The 25651-nt window shown below is 35.3% G+C and overlaps 1 protein-coding gene across 4 annotated transcripts in view; it reads left to right on the top strand.

Annotated features, from left to right (window-relative positions):
* USP34 (ubiquitin specific peptidase 34) overlaps positions 1 to 25651 on the top strand; it is a 292847-nt gene that overhangs the window by 183961 nt on the left and 83235 nt on the right. For all 4 annotated transcript variants that reach the window (XM_064364160.1, XM_064364157.1, XM_064364159.1 and 1 more), the window contains 10 exons: positions 3715 to 3915; positions 7617 to 7699; positions 9160 to 9200; positions 9339 to 9463; positions 11382 to 11534; positions 12277 to 12381; positions 14000 to 14055; positions 14168 to 14288; positions 23424 to 23607; positions 24033 to 24193. In XM_064364160.1, the coding sequence (XP_064220230.1) occupies positions 3715 to 3915; positions 7617 to 7699; positions 9160 to 9200; positions 9339 to 9463; positions 11382 to 11534; positions 12277 to 12381; positions 14000 to 14055; positions 14168 to 14288; positions 23424 to 23607; positions 24033 to 24193 (1230 nt within the window). The remainder of the gene's footprint in view (positions 1 to 3714; positions 3916 to 7616; positions 7700 to 9159; positions 9201 to 9338; positions 9464 to 11381; positions 11535 to 12276; positions 12382 to 13999; positions 14056 to 14167; positions 14289 to 23423; positions 23608 to 24032; positions 24194 to 25651) is intronic.

Here is a 25651-nt window from a genome sequence, read left to right as displayed (position 1 = left end):
CCAAGATGCAAAGCATGTCTAAGATACAAATTGCTTTGAGGTCAAGTGATACTTGTTGTTTATAATGCATCTCTCTTAATATTATAAAATACTTCTAAGCTCATTGTTCTCGTTTCTTAACTAACTTTTTTTCCTTTTCAAATGAATTTAGTTAAGTATAACTTTAACAATTTTTTTGAGGTATAGTTCACATGCAATCAATTTACTTCTTCAAAATGTACTGTTTTTACAATATTCACAAAATTGTGTTACCATGACCAGCATCTAGTTCCAGAACAGTTCTATCACCTCAAAAGAAACCTCCTCCCAAATGCTTTAGCCCTTTTCAACCACTATTATAGTCTACTTTTTATTTTTGTGGATTTGCCTATTCTGGACATTTCCTGTCAACGGAACCATACAATGTTTGGCCCATTGTGATTGGTTTGTTTCACTTAGCCTATTTGCAAGATTCATCCTTGTTAAATAGCAAGTATCAGCAATTCATTCCTTTTTATAATTATACCACATGATGTTTAACCATTCACCAGTTGAAAGGCTTGTGGGTTATTTCTACACTTTGAGTATTGTGAGCATTTGTTTACAAGTTTATGTGTAGATAATACGTTTTCACTTCTTTTGGGCATATTCTTAGTAGTAGTAGTGTACCTTGCCACTACTTAAGTGGTATCTTATTGTGATTTCTAACGTTTACATTTTCCCAATGTTAAGGATCTTTAGTAGCTTTTTATGTGTCTGTTGACCATTCATAAGCATGTATGCATGTATGTGTCTGTGTGTGTGTGTGTGTATATATATATGTACATACATATATACACACAGACACATTCATTCATACATCTTTGTTGAAATGTTTGTTCAGTCACAGCTGAATCCAGGGAGCAGAAGATTGATCAGATGGTGAACATTTGCGTTGTTTCTACTTTGGGGCTATTATCGATAATGTTGCAAACATTTGTGTCTTGGGTATAGAGTGCAATTTCTGGGTCCTGTGTAATTGCTTTTTGAGGAGTTGCCAGTTTAGCAAAGCTGCACCATTTTACATTTCTACCAGCAACATGTGAGGGTTCCAGTTTCTCCATATCCTTTCCAAGACTTGTTACTATCTTTTTTGTTTGTTTTTGAGACTGAATCTCTCTCTGTTGCCCAGGCTGGAGTGCAGTGGTGCAATCTCGGCTTACTGCAACCTCTGCCTCTGGGGTTCACGCCTGCTATAGCTTCCTGAGTAACTGGGACTACAGGCATGCACCATCATGCCTGGCTAATTTTTTTTTATTTTTATAGAGACGGGGTTTTACCGTGTTAGCCAGGATGGTCTTGATCTCCTGACCTTGTGATCTGCCTGCCTCGGCCTCGTAAAGTGCTGGGATTATAGGCGTGAGCCACTGTGCCAGGCCATTACTGTCTTTTTTATTTTTATCCTATTGGGTAAAGTGGTAGCTAGTTGTGGTTTTGATTTTATTGGGTTGTCTTCGTTGATTTGTAAGAATTCCTTATGTATTTCAGATACTGATTTGTTAGATTGCATGTGATTTACAAATATTTTCTCCTATTATATGAGTTTTATTCCCTTTCTTCAGAAGCATCCTGTGATTTACAAAAGTTTCTAATTTTGATGAAGTCCAGTGTCTCTGTTTTCCTTTGTGCTTGTGCTTTTGGTGTCATATCTACAAAACCAGTACTGAATCTAAGGTCACAGAGATTGATGACTATGTTTTCTGTTAAGAGATTTCTGGTTTTAGCTCGTACTTTTAGGTCTTTGATCCATTTTAAGTTAATTGTTGCATATGATGTGAGGTTGTGCAGTATACTTTTCATGTAATAAATAATGCACTCATTTTAAAGGGCGAGTTTTGAAAAATATGTAACCCTCTAATATAAATAAAGAATATTTCCATTACTTAAGAAGGTCCATCCTGCAGTTTTGCTATCAGGTTTTCTTCCTCTGCTTTCTGTTACTATAGATGAGATTTTCATTTTATAGAATTTCATATAATTGGATCAGTGCAGTATGTACTCTTTTGTATCTGGGTTTTTTTCAGAATGCTCTTTGAGGTTGTTAAATGTGTATCAGTATTTGGTTTGTTTTTATTGCTGAGTAATGTATTCATTGTATATGTATACCACAATTCATTTATCTACTCACCTACTGATGGACATTTGAGTGGTTTATAGTTTGGGCTACTACAAACAAAGCTTCCATAAACATTCACGTACAGGTTATTTAGCATATGTATGTTTTTATCTCTCAGATTAATACCAAGTAATGAAATTGCTGAATTATATGGTGAGTTTACACTTACAAGGTTAACCTTATAAGAAGCTGCCAAACTGCTTTCCAAAAACAGTTGTAGCATGCAATATATGAGAATTTCATTTATTCCACATCCTTGCCAGAAGTTGATATGGCCAGAGTTTTAAAATTTGAGCTATTCTAGTGGTAATAGTAGTGTTATCTCATGATGGTTTCACTTGTCCTTCCCTCATCTAATGATGTTTAACATTATGTCATGTGTTTATTGGTTGTGTGTTTATCTTCTTTTGTGAAATGTAGTTGTAAAACCATCTTTTCCCTTAAGCGTTACGGAGAAGTCTTTCTCTGATGTATGTATGGGGACAAGCCCCACACACATCCTGTAGCTTACTTTTTCATCATACTGATAGTATCTTTTAGGGGAGAAATTTTAATTTTAATGAAATTTGTTTCCAATCTACAAATATTTGTTCCAAGGTCACAAAGACTTCTTCTCTGTTTTCTGTAAATTTTATAGTTTTCTTTTACATTTAGATCTATAACAGTACATTTTGAGTTAACTTTTGTATATGTAATGTTGACATTTTTTTCCTTCTTCATACAGCTATTTGGTTTTTGTAGCACCAATTTGTTGAGAAGACTTTTTTCTCTCTGAATTATCTTGCTGTCTTTCTTTCAAGTCAGTAATAAAGTATTGCTATTATTGCAGGAAGGAAGTACTGTTTCCTGGTATGTTTGTATAGGGATATATTTGGCAGTGGAATCAGGAGAGCAGGAGGTTAAGAACTATTGAAGAAAAAGCTGAAAAACTCATGTACATATGTGATATTCTAATTTATTTAAAGAAAATACGCTAAATTTTTTAAATTGAGCTAGTTTGCAGTCAGTTGTAAATTTTATTTTTTATACATATCAAACAATGTTTAAAACAATTTTTTAAATGTTTGTTTTTAATGTGGTTATGGAAAGTGCAAGATTTTTAGTTGAATTATTTTCTAGAATTACTAAGAATTGCTTTGGTCCCTAAATACTAAGAGTTTGTGCCACTCGTGTGGAGAAACAACATATAATAGTTTGATAATACTTTGTTTCTTAATTTTATTGATAAATAATATCCTTGTCATTTTCATCTTTAAAAAATATTGTAAATTATGAGCAGTATGTTTTTTTCAAAAATCTCATAGCTATCTATTGCATACATTTTTGTGATGTCTTCATTAAAGCAATGAAGGTATCATTTTCATCTCATTAAATACATGTTGTATATCCTCTTTATTTCTAGATACTTTATAAGATTGAATTGTTACTGACCATAATATTTGAGCAACAAAATTTTATGCTACATGGATTAAGTACTAGCTGTAATTATTTTTATCTTCTGGTCTTTTAATTTCAAAATTATATAGTGTCCATTATAAATTAATAAAAATAGGGAAATGACAATTTCTTTTCATTTACAGTGGCAGCTAGACTGTCTTGCTTGCTTGCTGAAGTTAATATGCCAGTTTGCAGTAGATCCATCCGATTTGGATTTAGCTTATCATGATGTCTTTGCCTGGTCTGGTATAGCAGAAAGCCATAGGAAAAGAACCTGGCCTGGCAAATCAAGGAAGGCTGCTGGTGATCATGCTAAGGGTCTTCATATACCACGATTAACAGAGGTAAAGTGCAGAAGTTAATGTTGAAATGTAATGATGAATTCCATTTATTTTTATAAACTGAAAATGCTGATGCTTAAGAAATATATTCTAGATTACTGTGATTTAACCTAACAGCTGAACTGATGGCATTGTTTTAAAGCAGTAGTGATTATGAAGCAGTAATGCTTTTCATTTCATCATCCAGAATGCAGAAATGAATCATGTGCCATTTTAATATCTAACTGTGACATTGACTTGATTATTTGGACTCAGTAATTTATATACTTTGGGTTTGAGGGTGTGTTTATGAAAACAGAAGCCATAGTTGGTATTTCAACATAGGAAATTTAAAATAGGGAATCTATTTTACATGCATGTGTTAGAAGGCTTTAAAAGCAAAAAGGGAATGGTTAGGTAACCCAGCTAAGGAGCCATTTACCACCCCTAGATCTTGAGGAACATTAGGTGAGTAGTTGGATTATCAGGAACTTAGAAGCTTGCAGTAATATTTAGGGTTAAACCAGGGTTTAGGCCTCTGAGAAAGCAATTATGCTCACTTGCTGTAAGATTCTCTGAAGGGACCTTATAAAGCTGGTGATAGGAGTGCCTAAAAAAGTTTAAGGCTGAAACCAACTGTCTCTTCTAGGTAAATACTTCTAGATAAATGCTGAAGTATTTACCAGGCTGGCAGAACCTAATAGGAAGCCAGCTGGCAAAGGAAGAATTTGGTTTTTGATATATTAGCGCTAGCATCATAGAACAAGTGTAGAAAAGGGTGGATTTGGAGATGAAAGAAAATATAGTTGGCCCTTGAAAAATGGAGGGGTTAAGGATGCTAACCCTCCATACAGTCAGAAATCTGTGTATAACTTGATCCCCCAGAACTACTTATAGCCTGCTATTGACCAGAAGCCTTACCAATAACATAAACAGTTGATTAATACATATTTTGTATGTTAATAATATTATATACTATATTCTTAGAATATAGTAAGCTAGAGAAAAGAAAATATTAAGAAAATCATAGGGAAAAGAAAATTTATTTACTATTCATCAGGTGGAAGTGGGTCATCATAAAGGTCTTCATTACCATGGTCTTCACATTGATTAGGCAGTAGAGGAGGAGGAAGGTGAGAGGTTGGTCTTGTCTTAGCAGTAGCAGTTTCAGACCTGTGTTGTTCAAGTGTCAACTGTATTAACCAGTACATCCAGCATTAAAAATAAAATCATTTTGATTGTGGATTCTGTTGTTTATGTAATAACATATTTGCCTTTCCAAGATACCTATCAGTGAACTGCAAGTAGGGAGTGATCAAGATGAGATCTTAGGGAGCTCTCATTCTGTAACCTTTTAAGAACCTCACCTCATACCTACCCAAGAAACATCAAAGTAATGAATTGTTATTGATAGAGGAATATTGTGATGAACATAAGGTTAGAAGCTACTGGTATAAATAGAAACCTGAAGCAGATTTCAGTTTTGGAATTTTAGGGGTTAAATGGGAAAAGTGATCTCTTTCAGTATTCCGAATCATTTACATCTAATAAAATTAAATATATGCAGAGTACAATGTAATCTGAATGTATTCTACATTGTACTGTGTTGTAAACTACCATTTAGTAACCTTGAATTACTATAATGTTTTGGTCATGTTTTTTCCAGAATAAATTTTCCAAGTTACAATGTAATGTTCTAAGTTTGATCCTTTCCATCAACTCACTAACTAATTTCAATGTTTATTGATCTTTATTAGTGATTTCGTCTTGAGATTTTAATAATATAAATATACATAAATTTATCTGTAAAATACCTGTGCACATTTGTGGAGTTTTATAGGTTATTGGTTTGTGTTTAAAAATAGTATGCAACTACAAGCTTATTGAAAATAATTCATAATATACAAATGAACATTTTCCCTAGTCATAGTTGACTACTATTAATATCTTGAAGTTTTATCTTTTGAGAGTTTTTTTTCTATGCACATGCCAATTTTTTTTTTTTTTTTGAGACGGAGCCTGGCACTGTCGCCCAAGCTGAAGTGCAGTGGCACCATCTTGGCTCACTGCAACCTCTGCCTCTCCAGTTCGAGTGATTCTCCTAACTCAGCCTTCAGGTAGCTGGGATTACAGGCACATGCCACCATGTCTGGATAATTTTTGTATTTTTAGTAGAGAGAGCGTTTTGCCATGTTGGCCAGGCTGATCTCGAACTCCTGACCTCAAGTGATCCACCTGCCTCGGCCTCCCAAAGTGCTGGGATTATAGTTGTGAGCCACTGCACCCAGCCAATGTTTTTGTTTTGTTTTAGATTTTTTTTTTTTAAGTTTAGAAAAGGTGTGTATTATATACTTTTTGTATTAGTTAATTTACCAAATAATTACAGCTTAGTATGTATATCTAAGATCTGTGGAAATAAAAATTTTTGTTGTATTAATTTTGAAGACAGAGTTGTCTAATGTTGATATACTGTAGGTAGAGTAAGGAAGAACACTAAGAGTTTACCATCATTTTTCCTTGTGGTCTTTTTAATAGCATTTTAGAAAGTTATCTGCAAAATTTAGCCTAAACGTCAACTTTTCTGGAAGCTGAGTTCTGCCAAGGACAGATTTAGTTGCTGCTTCCTTCTTTTGCTTATTTGCACTTTGTATATACTTGTGTTACCGTGTTTTCTGTAGCTGTCTGCTACAGCGCAGAAACAATGCCTTATGAAGTATGTGCACAGAATGCCTTCCAACTTGCAGAAGGAATTCAATAATTCATTATTAGTGAATTGTTTTCTCCCATGATACGGAAGAAGAACTAGAGCTGAGAAATTCTGTATATATTAGAATCATGCAGCCTAAAGCTAAATGTTGAACCTTAGAATTTTGTATTTATAATTCATGCTCTGTACCATGGTATATTACATTGCTCTTTTTATTTTTATTTCAGGATGGTTGAAGGATCTATTACTACTTGATTTTTTAAAATATATTTTCTTCAAAAGTAAAAAAATGTTTAATTCTTCACCAACGTCGTCCCCTGCCACCAAGAAACCACTGACATGTTATATATTTCTTTCCCCCAGTTCAGTGGTATGCAGAGAATCTAAGAATCAAATGTAAAGGCTATTTTTGCCTCTATTTCTAAAATTTTAGTAATTTATTTTCTTTCCTTTTCTTTTTCTTTTTCTTCTTTTTTTTAAAAAAAAAAAAAAAGATTGATTCTCATTTTGTTGCACAGGCTGGAGTGCAGTGGTACAATCTCAGCTCAGTGAAGCCACTGCCTCCCAGATTCAGGTGTTCCTTGCTCCTCAGCCTTTATAGTAGCTAGGATTATAGGCGTGCACCACCTCAGCTAATTTTTGTATTTTTAGTAGAGACAGAGTTTTACCACATTGTCCAGGCTGGTCTCGAATTTCTGGGCTCAAGCAGTCCACCTGTCTCAGCCTCCCTGATTGCTGGGATTACAGCAATTACAGTGAGCCACCATACCCAGCCTAAAGTTGCTGCTATTAAGTGTGATTATAAAATTCTAGTTTTCCAGTACTTGACATTTTTACAGTATTTTCAAAGAATTCTTAGGATATTGTTTATTATGTTATGGATAAATATCGAAATAATTTGGAATTTTGGGTTAAAATTTTATAATGCCCATCTCTTTAGTAACTAAATCATGAGTACCTGTGGAGGGTTTTCCTTTTGTCGTATTTAAATATCTTTTAAAATGTTTTTGTTTTGAAGGTGTTTCTTGTTCTTGTCCAAGGAACCAGTTTGATTCAGCGACTTATGTCTGTTGCTTATACTTATGATAATCTGGCTCCTAGGTATGCATTTTAAAAATATATTTTATGTGTGTATGTATAGCAGGAATATAATGTTTGAAAACTTTATTTTGAAAAATTTTAAACTTAATGGAAAAATTTGGGGGTTATTGTGAAATCTCTCATGCTTTCATCCAAATTTACATTTTATTAACCTCTTGCTAAAATGTTTCTTGTATTTATGAGCATGTATTTTCTGTGTGTTTACATGTTTTCTCGAATCTCGTGAGACTGAATTGCAGATATCATGACTGTTTACCAGTACTTTGTTGTGTATCTCCTAAGACCAAGGACATTTTCTTAATAGCTAGAGTAAAATTTTTAAATTTATAAAATTTAACATTGATGTATTATCTAACGTATAGTCCATATTAAAATCTTGTTGGTATACTTTATAACAATATTTTTTTTGCTTCAGGATTATGTGTTGCATTTAATTGTCAGTTCTTCTATTTCCTTTCATCAGAGATGACTTTCTTAGCCTTTCTCTCATGATACATTTTCAAGTAATATAGGCCAATATTTTATAGAGTACTTTTCAGTTTGGGTTTTCATAATTGACCCTCATGATTCAGATTTTATAATTTTTAAAGGAGTCTTAAGTTTAGACTCTAAATCATTATAACTTATGTGTTTGTCTTACACATCTCTTGAGTAATAAAATCATGAGTACTTCTTGAGGGTTTATTTCAGTCAACATTGTATTCATTCAGATTTCGTTTATTAAATCTGAAATCATTTGGTATTTGCTATAATAAGATGTTATCAATAATTCTTTTATTTGGTTAATTTTTTATTTTGAAAACATTTTTATTGACTAGAACTAGATACCCTGCTGTGTAATAGATCTCAGAACTTCCTGCTCTATCTGGAACTTTGTACCCTTTGACTCATACCCTTTGCCCGACACCACCCTACCCTACCCTCAGCCTCTGGTAACCATTATTCTACTCTCTTCTTCAATGAGTTTGACTTACCAGTGAGTCTTTAAATAAATGATAAAGAAGATAGAACAAATAAATAATGGAACTCTCTTAAAATATAATCTCTTTGGCAAAAATTAGCTGGGTGTGATAGCACATGCCTGTAGTCCCAGCTATAGGGAGGCTGAGGTGGGAGGATTGCTTGAACCTGGGAGGTCAAGGCTGCAGTGAGCTATGATCATGCCACTGCACTCCAGCCTGGGCAACAGAGTGAGACCCTGTCTCATGTCTTTAAAACACACACCAACACACACACACACACACACACAGTCAGTCTCTCTCTCTCTCCCTCCCTCCCTCCCTCCACCCCCCCCCCAACAACAGAGGGAGACTCTGTCTCCTGTCTTTAAAAAACACACACACAACCCTTTCCTTTATTGGGGGAATTGATAACTTTAAAGGATATATGTTAATAAATTGAATTATTTTTAATTCATTGCTGAATTTAATTGGTGGTGGTGTGTTTTTACTTTGTTACAGAGTTTTAAAAGCTCAGTCTGATCACAGGTCTAGACATGAAGGTAAGGATTCCACAATGTTAACTTTTAATAAATTAAAACTTAAATAACATATTGATATATTTTATCTTTAATAATGAACATTGTGTTTTCATTTTGGCACAAACCTTTATAGTGAACTGTTTTCTCATTTTTCTTTAGTTTCACATTATTCAATGTGGCTCTTGGTGAGTTGGGCTCATTGCTGTTCTTTAGTGAAATCTAGCCTTGCTGATAGTGATCATTTACAAGATTGGCTAAAGAAATTGACTCTCCTTATTCCTGAGGTAAGATAAAGATGGAAGGTTAGTACTATTACTTTTTATGTTTTCATGTTATTAGTGTCAATAATAAATAAAAGCTAGTGGAAACAAGTATGCATGATTCCATAAATATATCACATTATCTACTTAATCCTTTAAGGTCTAGGATTAGACCTTAAACTATGGTTTGAACTATGTACAATGTTTAAGAACTTTTGACTATTATATATTATGTAGCATTTATATTTTTTCTGAAATGTTTATAGAATGATTATATTGCTTTGGATTAATGAAAAGGAACTTTTTTCCCAGATGGTAGGAAAGGCTTGAGAATTTATTTTGGTAATGTATGTTTTAGAAAAGTTCTGTTGCTTTTTTTTTTTTCCTTCCAGAGACAGAATCTCCCTGTTCTCTGTATCGCCCAGGCTGCAGTGCAGTGGTGCAGTCATAGCTCCCTGCAGCCTCAGCCTCCTGGGATTAAGCGATCCTCTGGCATCTACCTCTCAAGTAGCTGGGACCACAGGTGCACATCACCGTGCCTAGCTAGTTTTTTAACTTTTTTGTAGAGACAGGGTCTCGCTGTGTTGCCCAGACTGGTCTTGAACTCCTGGTTTCATGTAATGCTCCTGCCTCAGCCTCCCAAACTGCTTGGGATTACAGGCATGAGCCACTGCACCCAGCCTGAATTTTCTATTTAAGTAGAAATAGAGCCAATAGAGACTACAAATAAATGAAATATGTTTTGCTTTCTGTGTTGACACTGAGGGCAGTATAATTTTTATTAGCCATCTCTTGGCATTACTCGCCTCCTATTCCTCAGTGAAATAGTAGAAATAAACACTAATACATTTAGTTCCAAAGTAACTAATTTTTAAAATTTGCCTTGTCTAATAATGTTAGCTCTGGCTGGGCACAATGGCTGACAACTATAATCCCAGCACTTTGGGAGGCTGAGGCGGGTGGATCATTTGAGGTCATGAGTGTGAGACCAGCCTGGCCAACATGATGAAAATATAAAAAATACAAAAATGCTAATTAAAACACTAAAAATACAAAAAATTTGCTGGGTGTGGTGGCACACACCTGCAGTCCCAGCTACTCAGGAGACGGAGGCAGCAGAATCGCTTAAACCCAGGAGATGGAGGTTGTGGTGAGCCAAGATCACACCACTGCACTCTAGCCTGGACAACAGAGCAAGACTGTCTCAAAAAAAAAATTAGCTCTAGATTTAATGCTATGTGTGCGTTTTTGTCCTGTCTCAGGTAATCATTTTGACATTTGGGCAATTTCCGTACAATGTATAGAATATTCTGATTTAAGTTGCTTCTGTTTTGCTTCTAGTTCTGAAAATATTTTATCCTCTTACTGTCTTGTAAATAACTTAAATGATTCTAAATATCCTTCCCTCATTTCTTCTTTGTATTTACCTGTTTTGTTCTGTTTCCGTTTTTATGGCCATGCTATAGGATTTCTAAAATACTGTATATGTTATGGTATACTTCGAAGTATTTTATCATATGTAATTTACATATATATGTATGGGGTTAGAACATTGTATTTATTATTTTTATGAGGCATAATCTTGTTTCTGCCATCCAGGCTGGGGAGCAGTGACATATTGGCTCACTGCAGACTCTACCTCCCTGGTTCAAGCAATTCTTGTGCCCATCTCCAGAGTAGCTGGGACTACAGGCACACACCACCCCACCCAGTTGATTTTTGTATTTTTTTGTAGTGACAGGGTTTTGCCATATTGGACAGGCTGGTGGTTTCAGACTCCTGGCCTCAGGTTATCCTCCTGCCTAAGCCTCCCAAATTGCTGGGATTATAGGCTTGCCTGGCAGATGTATTTAAAATCACCTAAAATTATTTCTGCTAACATATTAACATTAGCTTTTTAATACTAACTCAGACTGTCTTTGGAACTTTCTTTTTCATCTAGACTGCAGTTCGTCATGAATCATGCAATGGTCTCTATAAGTTATCCCTGTCAGGGCTGGATGGAGGAGACTCAATCAATCGTTCTTTTCTGCTATTGGCTGCCTCAACATTATTGAAATTTCTTCCTGATGCTCAAGCACTCAAACCTATTAGGGTAAGATTTTACTGTGTTTAGAAGCAGTTTCTATTTTTGAAATTTTGTTTGTCCCAAGTTTATCATTGTAATATATCCTTAAAATTTTGAGCATTGAAGTACACTGTATGTGATTTTTACCAAGAGAATAGTAGTTATATACTTCTTAAAGTGACAGCATTGTGACACACTGTGTCCATGTTACTACTAGGAAGAGACTGATTTCAGCTCTGTGGTCTCTTATTATGGATACTCTTTATTTTAGAAACAGCATTTGTTCTCACTGGGTTCTGAGCCTTGTTTTAATAAGTTGACTGATAAAAAATCATAAATGGAACTCTCTAGTAAGTCACAGTTTTTTTATTTTTATGAGATTCTGAATTTTTAATTTTATTTCCTACCCTAGTGCATATACAAGTCTTATAAAAGGCTTCTGCTACATAATAAATGTAGAGCCCATTATTAAAGACTTTTTACTAATCCCAGAAATTCAATGTCTTGTTGGATTTACATTATTTTCCTCCTCATTCATATTTTTTCCAAATGTCAGTAATTTGAGACTAATATTTTCCTAAGAGTTCTTAACGTTAGTCATTTATGTGTCTGGTTATTCTGATTTTACAGAAACTAAGCGTGTACTCTCCATTTTTTAAAAGATTTTGAATACTGTTTAGGAATTTATTTCATAAAGCCTATAGTTTCTTAAATGTATTATAATTTTATTTTTTAAATGTTTTCACAAAGCATAAAATTTTCTTAATAGGTAGATGATTATGAGGAAGAACCAATGTTAAAACCTGGATGTAAAGAGTATTTTTGGTTGTTATGCAAATTAGTTGACAACATACATATAAAGGACGCTAGTCAGGTATGTTCAGAAAATTATATGCTATTCTATGTATTCTATTCTTGTTAATATGAATTATGACATGTTCATGACTTTATCCATCTTAAGTGTACTTTATTAATCTATAGGTAGTTGGTAGTGTCATGTCTCTTCTGTATTTCTGCTTTTCTACCTTACTCTAAATCCTTTTGTGTTTTTACTCTGACCTTAGCTGGTATCTATACATAGTTTCTTGTTGTTCCTCAGTAAGATTTGTGGATGTAACATCTTATTTGGAAAAGGAAATTTAGATTTTAAAATTAAAAATACAGCTTCCTATGTAGTTTGAAGTCCCAAATATGTAAAATAAAATTGCAGTTCAAATAGAAGTTGCTTTAATATAAAGAAACACTGTCAGTTTTTGCTGATCTACTGACATTTCCATTCAAACAAAGTAATGATTAAAACAAGTAAATTTCAGGCCAGGCACGGCTCACACCTGTAATCCCAGCGCTTTGGAAGTCCTAGGTGGGCGGATCGTGAGGTGGTCAAGAGAATGAAACTGTGCTGGCCAACATGGTGAAACCCCATCTCTACTAAAAATACAAAAATCACTGGGCATGGTGGTGTGTCCCTGTAGTGCCAGCTACTTGGGAGGCTGAGGCAGGAGAATCGCTTGATTCCAGCAGGCAGAGGTTGCAGTGAGCTGAGATTGCACCACTGCACTCCAGCCTGGTGATAGAGCAAGACTCTGTCTTGGGAAAAAAAAAAAATTGCTTTTTTTCAGTGTATATAGATTGAGTAAACTAAAATGTGTCTAAGTTGTTAATTCGGAAAAAAAGTGAGCAACACATAAAGAAGATGCTTTGAAATATTTAGGACACATTTTTCTTAAATTTTTAAATGTATTTAAATGAAAGTTTAATATGTTCACTTTACATTTAAAAGTTCTGTTGTGTTTATACTTTCTACTTTTTAGTTAATACCTGAATTCTTAACCTCAGAACTTTTCATTTGAGAAATAATTATAAAAATTAGTATTGAGCAACTTTTAATATTCTTATTGTTAAAGTACTGATGCCAAATAAACATTGTACTTTAAAAAAACAAACAACCCTGGGATTGACCATTTAAGCTAAAATAAGAATCTGATCTTGCTTGCTTATAAAGTAATTTTCCTTTTCAGTGATTTGGGTTTCTTTGAGGAAACTCAGGTTCTATTTTGTGAAGTCTGTTTTAATACTGTTGCTGAGCTACAATGAAAAGTAAAGTTGTTAGAATTCAGTTTATTGTTAAAAGTCTAGTTTAAAGGTATTGTTAAAAGTGAACCTTGGTGAATTGTATCTGAATTACATCTCAAAAAAGTCATTAAAAAAAAACAAATTTGAATGTCTTCGCAATAGGTTACTGTGACTTTCACAGTTATCAACATTCCATTCATTCCTTTTTGTAGGATGATCAGTGGTGTGTTTAAGGCTAATTTCATTAATTGATATAATGTATAAGTAAAGAGTAGGTGTATTATGTTTATAACTTAATTTTTGAATTTATGAGAACTGAATTATTGTTACCTATGAGGAAATGGTTTTGTTTTAATACTTTTATGTTTGGTAAAACCTCAAAATCTGTATTTGAATTTTTACTTTCTTTTTGTATTAAGACAACGCTCCTCGACTTAGATGCTTTGGCAAGACATTTGGCTGACTGTATTCGAAGGTACAATTTGATGTGAAATTGACATTTATATTGCCAAGGAAAGATGAAAGACATAATTATGTGAACTATCTTGCTTGTGTTTTTTTTTTTTTTTTTTCTTTTTTTGTTGTAGTAGAGAGATCCTTGATCATCAAGATGGTAATGTAGAAGATGATGGGCTTACGGGACTCCTAAGGCTTGCAACAAGTGTTATTAAACATAAACCGCCCTTTAAATTTTCAAGGGAAGGACAGGTAAGTATTAAGATACTCAAATGTTCCTACTAAATGTGATTGAAATTTGTTGTTACATTGTGTATTAGTCCATTTTTACATTGCTGATAAAGACATACCCAAGACTGGGCAATTTACCAAGGAAAAAAGGTTTAATTGGACTCAGTTCCTTGTGACTGGGGAGGCCTCACAATCATGGCGGAAGGCAAGTCATAGCAAGTCACATGTTAATGTGGATGGTGGCAGGCAAAAAAAGGAATGAGAACCAAGCGAAAGGGGTTTCCCCTTATAAAACCATCAGATCTCATGAGACTTATTCACTACCACAAGAACAGTATAGGGGAAACTGTGATTCAGTTATCTCCCACCAGGTCCTTCGCACAACAATAGGAATTATGGGCGATGTAATTCAAAATGAGATTTGGGTGGAGACACAGCCAAACTATATCACATTGTATGTGGATTTGTTAATTTTTTTAAACATACAGACATAAAAGTTACTAGAACTTTTAATTACTGGCAAGATAAGCAAATTTTGAATAAATTGAACTCTGGAAGTATAAAACATAGACTTGTTTTTAGAATGCAAAATCAAATGTTAATTCCTATGACTGACTGTGTATAGAAAGGTAACCTAAGGCTGGGCATGGTGGCTCATGCTTGTAATTGTAACCCTCACTTTGGGAGGCTGAGACAGGTGGATCGCTTGAAACCAGGAATTGAAGACCAGCCAAGAACATGGTGAAACCTCATCCCTACAGAAAATACACAAACTTGCTGGGTATGGTGGCGTACAGCTGTAGTCTCAGCTACTCAGGCGGCTGAGGTGGGAGGATTGCTTGAGCCCAGGAGGTCGAGGCTTCAGTGAGCCATGATCATGCTGCTGCACTCTAGCCTAGGTGACAGAGGGAGACCATGTCTTTAAAAAAAAATCAGAAAAGTAACCTATATTTTAGTAGTGTGCTTTCTATAGAATTGAATATTTTGAATTGCTGTCCTAAACAGTGAATCATATCCTAATACAGTGGAAATAATAAGTAGTCATTATTGGGTACTTACTGGTTTCATATTTTAAAGACCTGTGTGACATAAAATCTGTCTCTGAATATTGGAAACACTTCATGACTCTGTAACAGCAGATGTTTTATTTTGATTGTCTCTTGATTAAGTAGTTTATCTTACAGTTGGTACATTTATCATGGTCATTGAAGGAATTTGTTATGGTCTGGAGAGCTGTTATCTTTAGGTTACTGAATGTGTTAGGAAACAGCAACCAAAAGGATAGAAGATTGTCCTCATTTGCACGGACTAAAGGATTCTTGAGATCAACTTAAAATTACAGTCTTAACTGTTTGAAACTTGCGCTGCTTCCCTCAATGCACAAAACTCCTTCTTGTGCTATTTTTTTTTGTTGTTTTTTTGAGACAGAGTTTTGCTCTGTTGCCCAGGCTGCAGTGCAGTGGCACGATCTTGGTTCACCGAAACCTCCACCTCCCAGGTTCAAGTGATACTCCTGCCTCAGCCCCCTAAGTAACTGGGATTGCAGGCATGTACCACCACGCCCAGCTAATTTTGTGTTTTCAGTAGAGACGAGGTTTCTCCGTGTTGGACAGGCTGATCTCGAACTCCTGACCTCAGTGAATCTGCCTACCTTGGCCTCCCAAAGTGATGGGATTACAAGCATGAGCCACTGCGCCCAGCCCTTCTTGTGCTATTTCCTCCAGGTTTTTTGTCTTTTCCATTAAACTCACTGGGAATGATTTTATTGATTTATAGCCTTGTTGATTGAAGTCTTCTTTTATATGTAAAGCAGTATATAAGTTGTATCCCCAAATATAAATATATTATTTTTTCTGATAATGTTGTAAAGGAAAAATCATTGTTAAGAAAGAAAAATTTAGATAGTACAAAAAAAGAATATTCCCATGTGGTTTGATTTCCTCTGATACTATGGTGATGGCCTTTCAGGACTTTTCATGAATACAGTAAATACACATGTATAAAATTCATATTTATTGAAATATAAATATGAATACATATTTTACAGTGTGTAAATAGTATTCTGTGATTGGTTTTCACTAAAACATGAGTACATTTAAAACATGTATTTTAAAAAATTGACTAAGAGGCAATAATTTATATTTTTGTTGACATTCATGTTATAGAAAAACTGTACAGGCATCATCTTTGCACACTTGTCCCATTATTTATTCATGAATTGTTAAAAGTAATATAGGTTGATTTTAATCAGTAGCTCATATCAGTCTACAAAAGGGTGCATCATCAGTTTACACTTGTAGCCACACCATATGAGAATGCCTTTTTCACGCATCTGCAGGTTCTTAACGTCACTTAGATCTTTGTCAATCTTGATGTTGCTTTAGTTTTATTTCTTAGTTAATTGGTGAATGAGTTTCTTTCCATTTATTAATTGTATTAGTTTGATATTTATTTGTTCAGTCTGTGTATGTTTTTCTAGTTATTTGTAAAAGTTACTTATTTTGAATATGTCAGCACTGTCATAGTTGCTACATACGTTTTTTTCTAAAAGTCTTATTTTTCTTTTTATTTTTTACTTCTGTTCATTGATTTATACAAGTTGTTATCCTAGGACAAATTTTTGAGCCTTTAGAAGATGGATATTATTGGACCCAATTTTGACAGATGATGAAACTGAGGCATAGACACAAGTTGTGCATGACTGAGTCACTTACTCTTTACTTGGCCAAGCTTTTAACCGTTATGCAATGCTTTCTACACAATGATAACACATTAAACACACTGTTCTATACTTTGCTTTTTGCCACCTATCTTAGAGATTTTCAAATTCAGTATATAAAAACAGTTCATTCTTAAAAAAAAAAAAAAAGGGACAGGGTCTCCTTATTCAAGCTGGAGTGCAGTGGCACAATCATTGCTCACTGCAGCCTCGAACTACTGGCTCAAGTGATTCTCCTACCCCAACCTCCCAGGTAGCTAGGACTATAAGCATATGTGACTATGCCCAGCTAATTTATTTATTTATTTTGTAGAGATAGGGTTTTGTTGTGTTGCCCAGGCTGTTCTCAAACTTCTGCCATCAAGTGATCTTCCCATCTTGGCCTCCCAAACTGTTGAGATTACAGGCGTGAGCCACTGCACACCACTACGCTTATTCATTTTGTAAAAGTAACTGCAGAATATTATTATCATCTTTGAGACAAGGTCTGGCTCTGTCACATAAGCTGGACTATAGTGACGTGATCTTGGCTTACTCCAACCTCCACCTCCCAGCCTCAAGCAGTTCTCCCACCTCAGCCTCCCAAGCAGCTGGGACTATGGGCAGGTGCAAGTATACCTGGCTAATTTTTAAAAATCTTTTGTAAAGATGGGACTTTGCCATGTTGCCCAGGCTGGTGTCAAACTCCTGGGCTCAAGCTATCCTGCCTCGGCCTCCTAACATAGCCGGTGTTACAAGCATGAGACATCATGTCTGCCCCAGAATATTATTTTATCTGCATATACGTAATATATTTCACCAGCTTCCTAATGATAGACATTGTCTTAAACTATTTCTAGTGATATTACAGAAATCTTTATACATTTAACACATAGATTTAGGAAATGTAGGAAAACATTCTAAAAGGACTGCTAGTTCATGGGTTATATAGGTTTATGATTTTGGTTATGTTATAAACAAAAACAAAGTTAACTTTCTATGGAGGCTGAGCCAATTTATGGTTGTACCTACAATCCAAGATTAAGCTTCTATTTTGCAACATTTCTACCAACATACTATACATTTAGATAATTTCTACCAGTCTGATAGGTGCAAAGAGATTCTCTTGGTTTTATTTTCTATTACTTTTGTTAGTAAGGCTGAGCTTTCTTCAAGTGTTTGATAGCCATTTATCTTTTCTCTGACTGCTCAGATCTTTTCCCTTTATCCCTATTATATATGTTATGGTCATTAACTAATGTGTAGAATATTTTATATAAAAGAAACTATCTCATTGTAAAATGAATCGCAAGATTTTTTTGTTTGTCTTCACTTCATGGTTTTTGTTATACTTGTTTTTGTGTTTGTTTGTTTATTTGAGACAGAGTCATGCTCCATCATCGAGGCTGGACTAGCCTGATCTTGGCTTACCTCAGCCTCCATCTCGCAGGTTCAAGCAATTCTCCTGCCTTACTTAGCCTCGCTCCTAGCTGGGATTACAGGTGTGCACCACCATGCCTGGCTAACTTTTGGTTTTTAGTGGAGACAGGGTTTCACCATTTTGTCCAGGCTGGTTCTAATCTCAGGTGATCTGCCCACCTCAGCTTCCCAAAGTGCTAGAATTACAGGTGTGAGCCACCTCACCTGGCCCGCTTATTTTCTAAGCAGAATTTTTTTTTCATGTAGTCAAGTTTATTGATCTTTTACAGCTACTAGGTGTTGTGTTATACTTTGAAAACTGTTTTTTCATGCTTTCGTAACTTAGTATTGTACATTTAAGTTTTTCTATCAGGAAATTATTTAGATGAAAGGAATGAAATAGGTAACTTTTTTCTTCCAGATACATACCGAGTTATCCTAATAGCTAATTTATTTTTTACCTATTGATTAGAAATGCCTCCTTTATCAAGTAAACTGCCCTATGTATTTTGATTTATTTCTGGACTTCCTGTTTCATGTAGTTGATCTGTTTGTTCATTCACCAATATATCTTAATTATATAGATTTAAAGTTATTAACTTGTAGAAGTAGTCCCTTCGTTTTTGTTTGTTTTTGAGACAGAGTCTCGCTGTCACCCAGGCTGGAGTGCAGTGGCGTGATGGCTCACTGCAACCTCTACCTCTCAGGTTCAAGCAGTTCTGCCTCAGCCTTCTGAGTAGCTGGGACTACAGGTACTCGCCACTATGCTTAGCTAATTTTTGTATTTTTGATAGAAATGGGGTTTCAGGCCTGGTATGATGGCTCACGCCTATAATCCTAGCACTTTGGGTGGCCAGGGTGGGTGGATCACCTGGAGTTGGGAATCCAAGACTAGCCTAACCAACATGGAGAAACCCCATCTCTACTAAAAATACAAAATTAGGTGAGTACGGTGGTGCACGCCTGTAATCTCAGCCACTCTGGAGGCTGAAGCAGGAAAATTGCTTGAACCTGGGAGGTGGAGGTTGCTCTGAGCCAAGATTGTGCCATTGCACTCCAGCCTGGGCAACAAGAGCGCAGCTCCGTCTCCAAAAAGGGAAAAAGAAAGAAATGGGGTTTCACCATGTTTGCCAGGCTGGTCTCGAACTTCTAACCTCAGGTGATCCGCCTGCCTCAGCCTCCCAAAATGTGGGGATTGCAAGCATGAGCCACCATGCCTGACTGAGGTAGTTCATTTTCAGTATTATGTTTCTCAGGATTTTCCTGGCTGTTTATTTTTCCACATAAACTTTAGAATCAGTTCATCTAGTTCTTTAAAAAAATAAAATTGTGTTACTTTTTTTGTTGAGATTGTGTTATATTTTCAGATTGATGCAGAATTAAGTTTATAATACTGAATTTGCCTATACAAGAGTAGAATTTGTTGTATTTATGCAAAGACAATCTTTTTATGTTTTTTATTTTTTAGTTTTTTTTCCTACTAAATTTAGGTTTTAAATATTTCTTAGTAAGTTTATTCCTAGGAGTTTTGTCCTTTTTGTTGATAAATTGATATGGAATCTTTGCTTACTGTTTTTTAACTTGTCATTTTTGTATAGTAAGAATTTGTGTATAAATTTGTTCAGGCCATCTAAAATTGACTTGTTGGTAGACTGTTTTCAGTTGTCTTCAGCTGTTAGTGTTGCCTTTGGTTCTTACTTGTTTTTGGTTATCTGCAAGTAATTCTTGTTTGTTTGTTTGTTTTTTTATTTTCCTCAAGCAGACTCATATCACAATCATCTGCAAGTAATTCCATTACTTCCTCTTTTACAAGTTTTACTCTTTCCATTTCTTCACCAAATTTTTTCTAAAACATTTAGAGTAATATTAGTTGTTTTTAGGATTCTTTATTGAAAAGGCCTTTATGTTCTTGTAGTCAAATTGTAATTTTCCTTTGGTTTCGGTGTTAAGGGAAAACTCTAGAATCTTTTGTACAGGAGAGATATGACCTGAATTAAGATTTTAAAGGGCTTACTCATACTCTAGTTGGAAAATTGTCTATGGGCAAACTCAGAGGGCAAATGTATGAGTCAAGGGATCCAGTTAGGAAGTTTTTCAGTGGTTCCAGAGAGGGACAATGGTGAAAAGTGGTTGGACTTGAATATTTATTGAAAGTAGAGCTCACAGGTCTCAGATTTGGATTGATTTGTTGGGTTTGAGAGAGGTTAATAAAGAATGACTCCTAAATTTTAAGCCTGAGAAGCTAAGGGAATGATAATGCCAATTATTAAGAAAAGGAAAACTCAGAAATTGGAGAGGGTAACGGGTGGTAAAATCAAGAGTACTGTTTTGGACATGTTAAATTTGAAATGTCAATTAGATATCCGAGTAGCGGTATTGAAGGCAGTTGGTTTTGTTGTTATATTAAGGAAAATATACCTTAACTCTAAGATATTTAAAATCTCTTCTACATTAATGATTATAAAGAGCCTTAGGATAAATATTTTACACTTTACAGCTGCATGACAATTTGTCATCAGTATACTACCAGTATCACTACTACTGCTTCCTCCTCCTTCCCCCTCCTTTTTCCTCTTTCTTCTACCTTTCCAGTGGTGCTGATCTTCTTTCTTCCTTTTTCTTTCTCCTCCTCCCTTCCTTTTTCTTCCTCCTTTTTCATTCTTCTTTTCTTCTTCCTCTTTTAAAGTATGAGTATCATTCTTATCTCTGATTCCTTGCGTAGTATCTAAAAACTATGTTGAGCAAATGGATGATTGCAACTCAGATCTGGTTCTTAGAACTGACAGTCAAATAGTACATTTGTATTATGCAAAATTTGCTTGTATCCTTACAAATTATGGCTGTTCATGATATTTGTAACTCATGGAAATAATAGTTATTAAAGAGAGATCATCAGAGATTTGGAAGATCAGATTGCATTGACGTGATTAGGAACAACTTTGAGGAAGATACAGCTTCTCCCAGGTTGGAGTGCAGTGGTGTGATCTCGGCTCACTGCAACCTCCACCTCCCAGGTTTAAGTGATTCTTCTGCCTCAGCCTGCTCAGTAGCTGGGATTACAGGTACGTGTCACCACACCCAGCTAATTTTTGTATTTTTAGTAGAGGCAGGGTTTCACCATGTTGGCCATGCTGGTCTCGAATTCCTGACCTTAGGTGATCTGCCCACTTCATCTTCCCAAAGTCCTGCGATTACAGGCGTGAGCCACCACATCTGGCCAGATACACCCATTTTAGTGGGTAGGTTTTCTTAGGTAGAAAAGTCAGGGAAACAGGTCATAAGAAAGAATATGAGCAAAAATTAAGTCATAGGGAAGCACTGGTTTCATGCAGAAAATTGGTTGGTTCAGTTTGGCCTTTGTTTTAGGAAGTATAGGAGAAACTAGGTGGCCATCTATTGTGGGCACAGGAAATTATTTTGGTATCTAAAAGCATTAGTGTCTTAGTTCAGGCTGCTGTAATAAAATATTGTAAACTGGGCTAGGCACAATGGCTTGCATCTGTAATGCCAGCACTTTGGGAGGCCAAGGCAGTGGATCGCTTGAGCTCAGGAGTTTGAGACCAGCCTGGCCAACGTGGCGAAACCCCATCTCTGCTAAAAATACAAAAATTAGCCGGGCATGGGGGTGCGTTCCTGTAATCCCAGCCACTCGGGAGGCGGAGGCACAGTAATCCCTTGAACCAAGGAAGCGGAGGCTGCAGTGAGCTGAAGTCACACCACTGCACTGTAGCCTGAGTGACAGAGTGAGACTCTGTCTCACATACACATAAAAAGCCCTTAATTACTTTCCATATTTCCTAGCTGAACTTTGCTAAGAACTATGAATTACACATCCTTTAACAATAGTGAGATGAAAGAAGTGAGGTCACTGTGGAAAAATATTTCAAAAATTTCCCTTTTTGATACCTCTTTCAAGAGTTCTCCTGACCACTCCCAGGTTTCTTGATTCACTGACTCACAGGACTCAGCATATAGTCATACTCATGGCTAAGATTTATTACAGCAAAATGATACAAAGCAAAATCATCAAAAGAAAAAGGTGCTAAGGCAAAGTCTGGAGGAAGCCAGGTGTAACTTTTCAAGAGTTTTTTTTTTTCATTGGGGTTCTATAAGATGTGCTCAGTGAGTGTGACAACACGTGATGTATTGTCTACCAAGAAAGTTCTCTTGAGCCTAGGAGTCCTGGGTTTTATCACAGAGTGGGTCATGTAGGCACATCGTGCCTGTGTAACTGACTATAGTTGCCCAAATTCCAGACTCCTGAAAGGAAAACAGGTCTTTAGCATAAACCCCAGTTACGCACGGTGAGCCACTTTTTTCACTTAGGAAGTTTTGTATCAGTGTAGGGAGCTGTTTACTTACCATTGATATTTGCAGACTCTAGGCAAAGGCCAACTTTTCTATGGGTAGCAAGAGTCTAGTCTACCTATGTTTTCTCTTTTCTGCACAGTACCTCAGGAGGTTTTATATTCCAGAACAATGTACCGTAGTACTATTTGGGATGTGTGAGGGTGATAACTTGGTAAAATAGCAAAGTACCAATTCGAAAAGAAAACCCAGCACCCACTTTCTCAAACAGACTAGATTTTTGAAAAAGTACAACAGTACTGCCTTTCAACAGTATGAGTAAACTGCTGCTTTTATCCCTGTATTGTTGCTATTATTTGTTAGTAGAGCGAAGTAAGGGGAAAATTAATGCAGAGGAGCCAGTAAGACTTGTCAAGGGAGTAATGAGGCCTTAACAAAAACTTTACATCACTTAATGGAATAGAAAAATAACAACATTGTACATGAAGAGTCTAACAATGAGCTTATTAGGTATCAAAAAGGAGAGAGTAAAAGATGATTGCTGCCGCCTTCGTTTTCTCTAAGAGAAATGAACATTGGGAAGACTTTCAGATGATGGTATATCATGCTGCTGTAAGTTTTTGAGTAGCTTAGTGAATTGTAGCTTGTCATTCTGTTTATATGTGAACTATATTTGGAATGTGATTAATATCTCCGTTTAGGTAATGTAACGTTTCCTTTTACTCCCCCAGGAATTTTTAAGAGATATCTTCAATCTTTTGTTTTTGTTGCCAAGTCTAAAGGATCGACAACAGCCAAAGTGCAAATCACATTCTTCAAGAGCTGCTGCTTACGATTTGTTAGTAGAGATGGTAAAGGGGTCTGTTGAGAACTACAGGCTAATACACAACTGGGTTATGGCACAACACATGCAGTGTAAGCATTCTTCTTTTCCTTCCATCTTTATGCATTTTGAATTCGGAAACAAGATTTTGAAGGCACTGTTTACAAAACAATCTGTTCTTCACACATTTTAACATTATAAATGATTATTCGTAGGATGTTATTAAAGTTAAAAAGTAAACATTGATGTGAAGGACCGTTTTATATGCATTTTTATTACTTTAGCCTTTTTTGTAAAAATAATTTGGTGCCAAGTAAAATCAAATTTTAAAAGTATTGAATTTTTAGAGAATAAATTAGTTTTCCTGTGTATTCTTTCCTTATTTAAAAAATTATCATGTATAATCTACATATATTAATGAGGTAACTAATGGTGGCAGAGGCTATTAATGTAAGCAAAATACATTATGTTTAATAGTGTGTTTGGGGGAATCTTTTCTTCCCTCTTTGTTCAGCAGCCCATGCACCTTATAAATGGGACTACTGGCCTCATGAAGATGTTCGTGCTGAATGTAGATTTGTTGGCCTTACTAATCTTGGAGCTACTTGTTACTTGGCTTCTACTATTCAGCAACTTTATATGATACCTGAGGCAAGACAGGCTGTCTTCACTGCCAAGGTAGAATTTTCCTCACTTTAAAAATCAAAATTATAAATCAGATTTTAGTATTTTGTTGATAAATTTTTATTTCAATGTAGTAAATGTTTGAAAAAATAATTTGTGAATAAATAAGAGTAAATTTGATTCCAGTAACTAGCTAATGTGTATTTTACTTATTTTTACATTTTAGTAGATTACTCGTAATGCTACAGTACAATTTAGTTTTCAAAGGAAAACACAGCTATGGAATATACATACTCAGTGTATACAATGAATATTATATTGTCAGTAAAAATAAATACATTCACTGGGAGAACATATGAGAGTGAAAAACAAAAAAAAACACATATTTTGATTACATAAAAAATAAGCAAATTCTGAATCCACATAGAGAAGTGTCACCAGAATCAGAGCTTATTTTATATTTATCCCAAAGTGAATCTGATTGTGGACCTAATTTGTTTGTGTAAGCTCTTTTTCATGTTATTTTTATTCACTTTTTAGTTTTCATTCTTTTTTGTCATGAGCTATTTTTGTTTGTTTTTTAAAATAATAGAGAGAGGGGTGGGTCTCTGTTGACTAGGCTGGTCTCCAACTCCTGGCCTCAAGCGATTCTCCCATCTCACCCTCCCAAAGTGCTGGGATTACAGGTGTAAGCCACCATGCCTGACTCACCATGGGCTATTGTTTAATTTGCCTTTTGCACTGCTTTTCTAGTTTTTAAATGAACTTCCTTTATACTTGCTCTCGGATTTTTTTATTTTTATTTTTTTGAGGCAGGCCTCACTGTCACCCTGGCTGGAGTGCAGTGGCATGAACATATCTCACCATAGCATTGACCACCTGGGCTCAAGTGATCCTGCCACCTCAGCCTCCTGAGTAGCTGGGACTACAGGCATACATCACCATACCTGGCTTATTTTTTTACTTTTACTTTTTGTAGAGACAGGATCTCACTGTGTTGCCCAGGATGGTCTCAAATCCTGAGCTCAAGAGATGCTTCCACCTTGGCCTTCCAAAGTACTGGGATTATTGGTGTAAAGCCACCAAGCCTGGCCTTATCACATTATCTTTTGTCCTGTTTTTTTTTTTTTTTTCCCTTTTAAAGTATTGCGGTGCTTTATATACTTTATCTGAATTTTTTATTATGTTTAAGTTAGTCTTTAAAGTCTCCAGTTTATAGTTTACTCAAGTGGTTCTGGGTTTTTTGGCTTTAGTTATTGATATTTTAAAATTTACAATCTCTGTTCATTATGACTAAAAGTAGTTGAATAATTAGTTCATTTAGTTTATGGAAATACTTCTGAATAAATTTGTTAAACCTATCTGCATAATCTTATAAAAGCAGTTATCAAAGGAGCATGTTTTCAGTGGTTTTCTTTCTTGTTGGCAACTTGGCCATGCTTCTTGGTTTTCTCGTTCATATTGATAACCACCTTTAAAGCTATTAACACTTCTGGGAATTAGTAGAAATGG

Source organism: Aotus nancymaae, unplaced genomic scaffold (assembly GCF_030222135.1).
Source record: "Aotus nancymaae isolate 86718 unplaced genomic scaffold, 86718_ANA_hifiasm-v0.15.2.pri h1tg000057l, whole genome shotgun sequence".
Taxonomy (NCBI): domain Eukaryota; kingdom Metazoa; phylum Chordata; class Mammalia; order Primates; family Aotidae; genus Aotus; species Aotus nancymaae.
Note: the sequence above shows the minus strand (reverse complement) of the source record. Positions and strands in the feature narration are given on the sequence as shown.